The following is a 12,221-nucleotide window of genomic DNA, read 5'->3' as shown; positions in this document are numbered from 1 at the left end:
ACACTGAGAAAGTGTAGGAGGTATAGCTGAGTATGAGCAGAGGGGATTTTTCCTTTTTCCTGCATGAATCAGCACTTAAAGCTTCAACAAACAAACTAGGCAAAAAAGGAAGAAGATAGTGGAGGAGGGAGAGGAGCAAATGATGCTCTGAAAAGATAGAAATTTACTCTTCAAAGAACACAACAAGGGGACCTTTCTAGATAAAATCATGTCAGTTATAGAAGAGAGTGGGAGGAGAACTGTGAAAAAAGTAGAGAGATGAGGAGTGAAAACATAGATATATTTCAGCGAGCATACGCATCAGCCATCTTGGCTCTGAGAGCTGCACAACAATCAGGTCGAGCAGAAGGGTTTGAAAAGGACTCTGATGTTTGAAAACTGTGACAAAGCAGAGACCTTAAGGAAATGCTGTCTGAGGGGGAGTGTGTGGGCTCTGAAGGCAAACACCGTATTCCCACTCATTACTCACAAATTAAGCTCCTCAGTGGCTTTCATGTGTGTATTTGTAGACATGATTAGAATGATGAAATACTCACTGTGCTTCAACCTTAAATTGGCAGTCAGTGACTTTTAGGGAATCTTGTCACACATGTATCATGTCCATCCCCTCAAGCTGAGCAGTGTGGTGTTTATGAAAAGGTTTTATGTCCACAAAGAATCCATCCTAGAAGGAAGATTATAGGAAACAGCTTGGGTGCAACTTTGCCATGCCGTGAGTTGACATTGGCAAACGTGGCAAATATCATCCTGTTCATCACCTTCACTTGAACGTCTATTTTTATTTCTAATTTGAAAACAAATCAGAATATATTTTCTCACATATCTCTTCCATGGATCGGTAATGTATAACGACGTAGGTTCTTAAAGGGGCCATGTCTTTTAAATTGATATTTTCATATTCTCATGGGTGTCATTTTTTTTGGGGATGTTAATTGTTCACAGTGAAAAAGTGAAAACTGCATAATTCCGTGTTTTTCCAGAATTACATTTTTAAAAAGGTCGCCTCTGAAACGGGCCGTTCAGAACTGCTGCAGGTTTCTACGTAGAACCTTGCTTTCAACCAATCGCCATTTACCGTCAGTCACCTCAGGCTGCCCTGTTGCACTCGCTTGTAGTCAAGTCGTCGTCAAGATTTATACTTACCATTCTGATACCTCCTGGCGATTCTGGCTCGTACATATAAGGCCAAAAAAACGATCCTACAGCAGCCATGTTTTCTACAACTTTGGAGTGACAGTGCAGTGCGGCCGCTCCCCAGCGTGGGGGAGGGGCTACACGGTCACTCCAAATACTGTCAGCCAATCGTGGCTAAGGTAATGTAATATTAAAATATGTATATCATTTTTAAAACGAAACAAACTTTATTTTTAAACATGAATTAAAAACACATTAGAATCATAAACAAATTGACTACAGAGCTAAAATATGTCCCCTAAGTCATTCATCTTTGAAACGATGAAACCTTTTGATGACTCACCCTGCACTCATGGCCTATGCATTCTTTTTTTGGACCAATGAAATGCTTTCTGAAATTGTTATGTCCCTTCATCAGCTGACATCAACCTGATGCTTTACATAAGTGAATCTCATGTGTGCTTTGTGCTACCCTGATTAATTCACAAAATGCCTCCGTCCACAGTGTAGGCCCGATCAGTCATTCACAGCTGAGCCGAGTCTGACACATCTTGAGGGCATCTCATCTTCTGTAATCAATTTAGTCACTAAATCATGGTGGAACATTTACCTATCTCACTCATCATACCGCCTCTGTGCACCTGAAGGTTGAGGCTTTTTTTAATAGAAGTGTATTTATTTCCTCTGCTGTCATTGGAGGTGATAATTAATTCAGTAGCAGCAGCCTCCTGCGTCAGCTGCGGGAAAACCCTGTAATCATATTTGACCTTTTAGTGCTCGACACGGTTTCATATACTGAAGGAGATGACACATAAACATAAACAGTCCTGAGGAAGTTAACACCAGCCCTCTCGTTTCTCTTCTTTCAGAGGCAGCAAAAGCCGCTCACCAGGCAGTCATCAGTGGCCTGGTGGTGGATACCCCCCCACACCCAGCACTGGGTAATATTGTCGGTCCAGCAGCGGTGCTGACCAATGTGCCCCCTCCATATCAGCCTGTCAGCGTGCGACACCTGGACTCTCAGTCAAGTTCAGAGGAGCCCCAGGATTACCTGTGGCTGGTCAACTGTGAGAGCAAAAAGCCTGAACCAAACAGGTGAGTTTGTTTGTGACACTGTGTGAAGCTCCATACTGACGTTATGCTGTGGTATAAGCTTTTTCTTTTGTACATTTTTCCAGCCCATTTATTCTTCTTGCACATTTCATCTGTACTGCCAATCTCGTCCTTGTCTCTGCTGTGTGCTGTGTAGCTCAGTGCAGCTTCACTCTCCATTGGAGGGAGACCAGGAGTATTTGCTCCTTGAGGAGTGTGAGAGCAAGACTCTTCCTCCCCAGGCTAGTCTGTGAGTGGCCAGCCGTCCAGCTGGAACTGCTTGCTTGTGTGGAGTGCGACACGTGTGTTTAAAAAGAGACGCACAAACACTTGATAAGCTGCTCTGTGGAGTGTACATGGCGTCTGTAGAAGATTGTTAGAGCTGGATTTGTGGTGCTTGAATGTTTACTAGCCCTCCTTTTTATATGAGAACAGACTGAGTTATGTACACCGTAACACTGTACTGATTATGTCATTACCTGCATGTTTAGAAATTACTCATCCACAGGCTACCTCAGTCCTTCAGTTGACCCAAAAAGAGATGCTAATATAGCGAGAGGTGTGTGTTTTATGACCTAACTTTGGCTTGCAGACAGTGCTGTGAAGTCTCACCGTGACAGAGTGGATTTCCCAGTTTCTCTAACTCAATTGTGGACTTTAAATTCTCTGCTTAATATGTGTATTTTCTTCTCAGAGCCCATGCCGAGTGTTCCAAGTCTACCTCTTCAGAGACGGACCTGAACGACAACCTCCCCTCTCACCGCACGCCCACATCCTCCACCTCCTCTGCTAAACACACCTCGCACAACGGCTTCTTCCCGCAGCACCCGGCTCCAGCCTCCGCCTCCTCCATCTACGACTCGCCTCCATCACGCGGTGCCTCGCTCTCGACAGACAGCGGTCTTTACCACCTTCCCCGCAGCTACTCCCAGGACACTGTGCTGCTCCCAAAGTCAGCCTCCTCCCCTTCGGCCCATCCCGACAGCGGGGAAGCCCCCGAGCTCTACGTCTTCAACACACCGTCGCGGAAGGCCTCGATGGAGACACAGATGCGCAACCTTTCCATCAGTTATGATATCCCACCTACGCCCGGTGCAAACTCTACCTATCAGGTGCCCCGCACTTTGTCAACATCGACAGGGGTAGGAGGCTCAGAGGGAGGGGGAGATGTAGTCCCCCCTCCCAGACCGCCCAAGCCTTCGCTCAGTTCCACCTCAGGACCCCCACCTCCCCCTGCTGAGCGCTCACCTACGGACACCTATTATGTGCCCCGCTCAGCGTCAGAGACAGACGGGAACTACTGTGTGCCTACTAGTGCTGGGAATAAGGCTTTACGCAGCAACACTATTGGCACTGTGGACTGTTCACGCCTCCGCAAAGGTTTGTGTCGGGGAAAGTAGTTTTTTTTTTCCTTTTGTTGTTGAGTAGAGATTTCCTTTGCTTTGGAACGCTGCTTGGAAATGAGACAAATTACTCTAGAAATATTTAAACCTCCAAGTGTTTAATAGGACTTCATAAAATGTTGCCCTTTGTGTGCAGTGATATTTCTCAACAACCAGACAGGATTTGAACCGTTTAATAAGGCTTCTGTGCAGCTGTTTGTGGTCATTGGAATGAACGCAGACATCACCGGAGCTGTCAGCCTGTTTTCTTCTTTTCTTTGTTTTGTAAGCTCATTTTAAAATTTACTCTCCTTTCCTGTTCACAACCGACTCGAAGCAGAAATCCAGAGCAGAGCAGAAATCCTAAAGATGTGTATAGGGTCTTTAGGATTAAGAAACTTGATTGTACTTTGTGCAGCAATTCTAATCGTATATATTTTTTTAATTTAAATTTATTTAACCAGAAAAAGCCTCATTGAGATAAAAAAAATCTCTTTTACAAGAGTGTCCTAGCCAAGACAGCAGCAGCACATTTGAACAAAGTTTCAGACGTACAACACGTAACCGTTACAAAAATAAGTCATATTCTGGGTCACATAGCAGAGAGCCGTTATTCAAAGCATCTACAACCTGGTGCACTTTCCTCCAATGCCTTCTTCTTTTAAAAAGATTTAAAGAGATCAGCTCCCCCAGACCCAAATCCACCTGAAGCAGATTTCCAAGCAGCAGGAGCAGCGTACCTGAAACCCTTTCCCCCCTTTTCAAGATGCACTTTGGGGACAGATAGCAAAATTAAGTCTTGTGAATGGGTCACAGGTTACTGCATTTTTCAGAAGAATAAAATTACATAAGTAAGGGGGAAGCAAGTTAAGAACTGCCTCATAAATAAGGCATAATAAATATATATCTGTGATAGTTCTCACATTTAAAAGCAAGATTGATACATGACCAATGATTTTCACATGTCATCTCTTGGTGACAAGTGTGCACTCTGTTGCATCTATGAAACAGCTGGCTAGTTATCATCACAGCCTTCTTTGTTGTAATAATACTGTTGTATAACATCACTAACCTTGGGAGCATTAGTGCTGTCGTTTAAATCAAACAACACCAGCTGGACACATGCATGTGATGTTGAGAAGTCGTTTTTATCTATTAAAGTAGGTAGTTATAAGTTCATAGAACATAATATCTGGGATTCATCATCATGTGTTCTACAGTGGATTAGAACTACTGTAGAAAGTAAAGTACATCCAACAATAAAATTAACATCTTAAATTGACACACTACATCCTTTGTAGAAAAGCTTAAAACAACTACCACTAATGACAACAAATGACTTGCTCTTAATAAGAGGGAAACTTTTGGAGGAAGGATATACATAACTTAATATAGTCTTCCACTAAATCCTCCCTCTTGTGGTGACAAATGTAATTACAAGGGTATTAGTGGCAAGATAACACAGGATGTTTTCAAGGCCACAAGAGAGTCTCTAATCCTTGGTGGACCTCAGTAGTCTTACCTGTGCTAGACTCTTGTGAAAGCTTTCAAACTAGCAGTCATTGCGCAAACAGTCTGTGCATATCCCAAGATCATCGGATGGTGTGTGGTGTGAATTTATCTCGAATGGAGTTATGACTGTTTCTTCCCAGTATGTGATTGGGTTTAGGGATTTGCTTCAGATTTTTGCGAGGGTAACCAAAATGAAACAAGCTGTTAAAAAGTTGTAACTCTTCCCATTATTATCCAGTTAATATTAGTGCTGCAAAAAGCACAGGTCTTGTTCAGACCCATATAAAACAATTTGTTTTCTTTTGGCCGGTCCAAAGAAACCGCATCCCTCTTTGCAACTATCCCCCATCCTGGCTTCCCCCCACTAAGTCTTACTCAGCTGACACTCTCATTTGCCTTACAAGCTTTTACAAGCACTCCTCATGAGGACATATGGCCATAAGAGAAATGCATTAGCGACCACATCAGTGCCTAATGAGAATGTAAGAAACAAAAGTAATGCTCCACAGTAAAGCCCTTCATATAGCTGCTGAACTCCCACTGAAGAAAATGATCTCCCATGGAAACACATACAGCATTTTTATTAGGCTTCTACTGTGTGCATCACTGGGTTTTAAGTTTAGCATATAGCCCTGAAAAAAAGAAGGCTAATCCTCTTTTACTAATCAAGTTACTGATTTTCAAAGTCCCATAAAGTTGCAGTAAAGGTTTACAAACCATGTCAATATTTGGTAACTTTATTTCTCTTTTGCAGATTTTGGTTCCCAGGACTGCTATGACATTCCGAGATCATTCCCCTCCGACAAAAGCTGCTCGTTTGACTTCAATGAAAGTTTCAACAGCTACTTTGTAAGTGTTTTCCCACGTTTTTCTGCTTTATTCGCTCAAATTTCTGTAGAACACTGGCCTGCTTTCAAGCATTGGCTGACTGCGTAAAGGGAAGTTTTCATGTTATTACTAGGGCTGATGGATTACAGATGTAACCTTTTCAAATCACACAAATCAGCTAAGGAAAGGCTTCTTTCTGTTTGCAATAAGGTTCAGATTTTCTCAGTTAATCCCACAATACCCAAAACTAACTGCAAGTGCCCTATGACGCGAAATAGAACCACGATGTAGTTATAAAAACCTGCTTAGGGTGGCAGGGAAAGCCATTTATGAATGTGTTTTTCACTGCTACACTGCTACATAAACAAGCCTGCTACATGCAGTATTTCTAGGTCTTTTCTAACGTTTGTGAGCACAGAAGATGCTATCAGTTTTGTGGGGATAAAGAAACCATGAAAAATAAAAGAGAGCAAAGAAATACTGTAACAAAGTCTTAGTACACTGCTAGATTCATACAAAGATGTTCATTAATGGGGGTATTATGCTAATTTCAAGTTTCATATTTCACTCTGTGATACCTGTGGAGTAGCTTAGCATCATTTACAGTTTAAAAAACTCATAATTTTTCTCACACTGGTGCTCTGGCCCTCATACAGCCTCTGCCTGAAAAGACTCAGTCTGCTCTGTCCCTTTAAGAAACCCCGCCCCTACAAGCCCGCTTTCTTCTGATTGGCCAGCTCTCCGAACCCTGCCGAGGTCACAAAGTGCAGCGTGTAGAAAAACCCGTGTGAAACCTGGCGTTCACAGCAGCCTGCAGACTGAGCTGAGAAGCCTGGGGATTACTCCAACATACTTTTACCTACAGATTTGAAACTTCACACATGTTTAGTCTGGACATCCAACACTGTAACATTATATATATATATATATGTGTGTCTTAACATGTGAAACAGCATAATACCCCCTCTTTAAATTAAACATAACAGCATTGTCATCATTATTCCAACCTGAGTTGCATCTGGTTAGATTTACTGCTTGTGCTGCAACTTCTTGCTGGTGTAATGTATGCTGGCTGGTATCTAAATCCACAGACTTGTACGTTCTAGCAGTGGTGGTTTCGTTGTGTTCATCCTAGAATGACTCCCATGAGACGACAGCTATTCTGTAAAGATATTGTTGGACATCTTTACTGTTCCCCTGTGACCTGTGTTTAGACACATCCCTATATCAGCCTTGACTGTCCTCAGTGTTTGAACATGTTTGCCGTCTCACCCTCAGAAAAACAAAGGAATGATGCCAGTTGGTAGCCAGTCCACAGAGGAGGTAGACCAGAACTACGTACCCATGAGTGCCAACTCTCCGTCACATCATCACTCGGGCAGTTTGCCAGAGCCGATGCACGAACCGAACTACGTGCCCATGACCCCGGGCACCATGGAGTTCTCCTCGCTGGGAAAGCAGGTCCCCCCTCCTGCCCACATGGGCTTTCGCTCCAGTCCGAAGACCCCGCCTCGCAGGCCCATGCTCAGCGACTGCCAGCCCCCGCCTGTGGACCGAAATCTCAAACCTGACCGCAAAGGTGAGTAGACGGCGGGTGTGCATGCATGTGTAGCTGTGACGTCGTTCAGTTTTTGGTAGGTTCGTCCAGTTTGCTGCGGGGTAGATGTGTGCTGGAGTTTACTGTTGCACTTAACATCCTTCAGTATGCTCGATAATCACTAATGCAACTACTGACGATGCTTTGTCTCACACTCAGCTGTTATTCTCACAGTGCTGGCTCATGGTCATAAAGCAATCTGTACAGGATTTCATCATTCTCCGAGCAGTGTCTTATTTCATCGTACTTGAGCTGCCAGTAGTAATGTGTTCCGTGCGTTTTCTCTCATTTAATCTCCCTTGATTTGTCTGGTTTATTATATACACAATCTTCCTTTTCGCCCGTCCTTGACCAGTTTATTTCACCTCTTGATGAATTAGTTTAGCGCCTGCTACATCCTCTTACATCCAACACAGTAAGCTCCTTGTCAAAAGCACTTTTGTCCCGAGCTCAAGAGGCCCTGTAGACCGTTTTGGAGGGGGCCGGTCCCTGTGCCATGGAGTGACCGAAGCCCGGAGTGGTCACCTCCATCCCCTTTGTTCCCTTCGTCTGAATGGAGCTCTTTGATGAAAGACCTAATAGCAAGGGGGAATTACACTCTGGGCATATTGAAAGGCTGAGCAGTGGGCAAAAAGGGAGAAAGAATTGAAGAACGTCAGGGGGACAGGGAGTCATCACGTAGTCAAACCAAAAGCCAAGGTTGTTTTTGTCACTGAACAAAATAGGACATGTTGTGGAGTTTTATGTTTCCCAGTAGGGAGTCCTCCCATGCACGACTTGTGGTCTTTTTTTTCCGTGACCTTTTGAGGAAGTCATCTCCAATTTTGGCATGCATCATCTCCGGACTACCATGCCAACAGGTTAAAAAAAGAACTGTATAACTCCAAACCATTTATCTGCTTTAATACAGGCCAGCTAGGGTCTTAATCCACTGCTCATAGAACTGGGTTTGCCCTCTATAATATACGATACGGCAATATATATTCAGCGTTCTGACTCGTGCAATACAATTATCGATAGGCATTGAAAAAATTCTCAAAACATTGTATTGTTACAACGCACGTGTGCAGTCAAGAATACATGAGTGCACATTCTGCTACATTATGTTTACTTAGAAATCAGTATTTACATTTTTAAACTCACATGCTACAGATTTCCAGATTTGCAGCTCCAAAATAATAGAAACAATGAAAGGAACAACCAAAAATACCCGATGACCAGGGACAATGTCAGCCGTAGCCGTCATTAGCACCACTAAATGAACTGAATGATCTGAGTGATGTTTGCTCTGCGTTTGCTGTATGTTCAACCATGGAGACGCGCGAGGTACAGGTACGGCAACACCGCTTAGACAAACCCAAAGCACAACTACACGAACGCAGTTTGTTGTTTTTTGGATTTTAGAAAAGAAAAAGAAATTCATCAGCTGACTTCAGAGCAAAGGGAAACGATATTTGTCTTTCAAATGTAGCGGAGTCAAAGTGGTAAGTTTCCCAAACAAAAAATATTCAAGTACATTTTTTGAGTATCTGTACTTTGCTTAAGTACAGTACTCAAGTAAATTTACTTTGTTACTGTCCACGCCTGGATATTATCGTGAGCCACGTATCGCCTATGGTATCCTGACTTATTCTGCGATTCCCACCCCTAGGCAAGACAGAAAAAACTATTGCTGTTGTTAGTTTTTTATACTATCTATCACCTACTTTTTGTCTAGAAAACCAATTTTTCCCTCTTCTTTGTTCAATTTAAATGAACTTCTAGCACTTTTAAGCACGTCATTTTATTAGACTGTGTCTTTGCCATATTTGTTTTGGTTTTATTACTGCATCATGTCTAGTATAGCCACAGTTTTGGATGTTTTAGAAACATCTGCTGATCATCTGAAACTCGAGAGTGTGTTCTGTATCATTTCTGTATCTACCATGAGCCATGCAAACTTCTTCAGTACTGACTCACTAACAGCTATGTTCATCTTCTGTACACTTGTCTCTGCTTCGGTTGTCTCAGCCGTTAGTGTGAAGGCTTTGACATTGCGTGGTCAAGGCCAGCAAACTGCTTTAACTTAATTATTAACCCTCTGATAAATCAATCACTGAAAATAATTAACTTACTTTGAGTTTGTGGCACATTTAAGTTTTTTTTCTCTTGTATGCACTGCAAAAAATAACAAGTTTAGATCAGTGTGTTCTGCTACATCAGGAAGTCTTCTCTGTGGATTTGTATGTGCTCTTCTCAACATGATTTCTCAGTGATCTCTCAGTGCTTAAACACAGCTCGTCGTGCATGCACAGCTGTGATGTCAGTCTTTGTGTGGGAAGCCGTGGTGCATGGAGCGAGGTGCATGTTGGGCAGTACGGGTCTGCTGTTGTCATGACAATCATCCTCTTGATAACTGTGCTGCACAAAACTGTGATTGGGATTACGCGATGGTGTAGTTTGGTTTATTCAGAAAAGTCTCGTCTGTTGCTTTGCATGGCAGGGCAGCTGTTACTGTAGGGCTGAACTGTTGTGATCACCCCAAAAATTTTGTAATAAGCAAAGTCTTCTTTCACCAATCAGGTCAGAGTCCTAAAATAATAAGAGCAAAAGGTGTTGGTTTAGAGCGAACCGACTCTCAAACCGTAGGTGAATTCCCGAGGGGACGACGCAAGGGTAGGTACTCTGCATTGAACCGCCATTGTGTGTGAAAACTTTCAATTGTTTGATTTGTCCCCTTCTCTACTTCATCTTGACTCTTTGCATGCGGTAGAAGTGTACTGTGGTTTCTCTTGTTTCTCAGGTCTGCTGGTTCTGTAAGGGATTTAACTGCAAACAGAATCAATTAAACTGTACCTTTAATATTTTCAGAGCTCCCAAAATAGGTTTAATATATAACATGGGTGTCAGAGCCATTGCATTAATCCAGTCTTATTATTTTTAATCCCAGCAGGAGGGGGGATGAGTGTGCACCTCACGCATGGTGGATTACACTTCATACAGTTTCTGGAGCTCATGAATATCCTCCTACTTTGATGTGACTTCTTATACAGTCCAGTCTATTAGATAACTTACTAACATACCTCACACCAAACATTTCTTTTTGTGTTTTCAGTTTAACATATTGTGCTTCCCAAACAAACACGGCCACGACCGAATTATTGTCCCAAAGACACTCACACGTCTTTGAGAGTCGGCAGGTACCTCTCCAGGAGGAAATTGAACAACGATATCATCTAATGAAAGACAGACTCATAGAAATGACCATATCTACTCTCCAGCTTGTGTACATGCACCATGCACTAGCAGTGGCTACATTTTTATTAAAGAGGCGGTATTATGCTGTTTCACATTTTAAGACACACACACACATATATATATAATGTTACAATGTTGTCCAGACCAAACCTGGGTGAAGTTTCAAATCTGTAGGTCAACTCTCCGAAGCCTGCTTAGGCTGCACTTTGTGATGTCACAAAAGCAGGCTTTGGAGAGCTGGTCAATCAGAAGAAATTGGGCTTTTAGGGGCGGGGTTTCTTAAAGAGACAGAGCTGACTGAGTCGTTTCAGGCAGAGGCTGTATGAGGGCCTGCGCAGAGCACCAGTGTGAGAAAAATGAGTAGTTTTTTTTAACTGTAAATGATGCTAAGCTACTCCACAGGCATCAGAGAGTGAAATATGAAGCTTGAAATTAGCATGATACCCTCCCTTTAAGTGTGTAATTTTAAACTCTTCAGGCGCCTATAATAATGAGCATTTATGGTGAACTTCTACTCTAAAGTGAGTAACCACGTTAGGCTCTGAAAACAGATAAACTGCTACATTACACACAATCTTCAATTGTACACAAGGCAATGTTTGGGTGTAATTTTTTACCCTTCTTAAGCAGATATATTCAGATTCTTTTTTTCAAAATTAAAGCTGAAAAGAATGAGCTGCTTGTGTTCTCTACATATTAATTCATGTTGCTGGCATTAGTCTTGATCTGCCTTAAAAACAATTTAAACATTTAAAACTCAAAAATACCACGTAGGCTACCCTAACATCTTTTCTGTCGTTGACCTTGGTTAGCTCTACTTACATGTGGCTTAACTATGTGTCTTGTGTGAGTGATTGACTGTCATGTTTACCTTCCTTCAGCAAAACCCGCTCCACTGGAGATTAAACCACTGCCTGAATGGGAGGAGCCCTGCACGCCTGTCCGCTCACCTGTCACACGGTCATTCGCTCGGGAGTGAGTATCTAAATCTTTCTGTGCAATTCTACATTATGCTAACACCTAAGGGTGTGTTCACACTAGTTTGCTTTCCTATCAGCCCTGTTTTTTTATTGTGTAGTTTGAAGTCAAGTGAGGGATGACTCAGAAGACACTGAATGCTTTTCAAAGTGGAGAAAAAGCAACTTTTTAGAGGACAAATAGGCTTGGGACAATATAAAATAAGTTGCTGCACTTCATCTCTACCTTACTGAAGCGGCTAATGTCCTGTTTGTTACATTACCAACACAAAACAGGAAAAAGGGTGTATAGTGTGAACATTCCCTTTTGTAGTAGATACAATTAACTTAAGAAGTAGGCACTAACACTTCATGCATTACTGTAGTCACTCGATGTATGTATGTATGACGTAGCACTGCTCATACAAACCAGTCTGGGATGTGTCTCAGGGCTACATTACAGAACGTGCTTGTTGGCTTATC

At 42.5% G+C, this 12,221-nt stretch overlaps 1 protein-coding gene across 2 annotated transcripts in view; it reads left to right on the top strand.

Moving 5' to 3' along the window:
* The window catches only part of gab1 (GRB2-associated binding protein 1), a 52,467-nt gene that overhangs the window by 35,532 nt on the left and 4,714 nt on the right, over positions 1 to 12,221 (top strand). Inside the window, exons 5-10 of one of the 2 annotated variants that reach the window (XM_069665830.1) lie at positions 2,004 to 2,229; positions 2,921 to 3,606; positions 5,875 to 5,969; positions 7,227 to 7,527; positions 10,108 to 10,200; positions 11,664 to 11,757. In XM_069665830.1, coding sequence (XP_069521931.1) covers positions 2,004 to 2,229; positions 2,921 to 3,606; positions 5,875 to 5,969; positions 7,227 to 7,527; positions 10,108 to 10,200; positions 11,664 to 11,757 — 1,495 coding nt within the window. The remainder of the gene's footprint in view (positions 1 to 2,003; positions 2,230 to 2,920; positions 3,607 to 5,874; positions 5,970 to 7,226; positions 7,528 to 10,107; positions 10,201 to 11,663; positions 11,758 to 12,221) is intronic. The other variant, XM_069665831.1, reaches the window with a different exon arrangement.

This window comes from Semicossyphus pulcher, unplaced genomic scaffold (assembly GCF_022749685.1).
Source record: "Semicossyphus pulcher isolate SPU_LCO1_2020_fin unplaced genomic scaffold, fSemPul1.0.p SCAF_17, whole genome shotgun sequence".
NCBI classification, from domain to species: Eukaryota; Metazoa; Chordata; class Actinopteri; order Labriformes; family Labridae; genus Semicossyphus; species Semicossyphus pulcher.
This window is presented reverse-complemented; position numbering and strand designations above follow the sequence as displayed.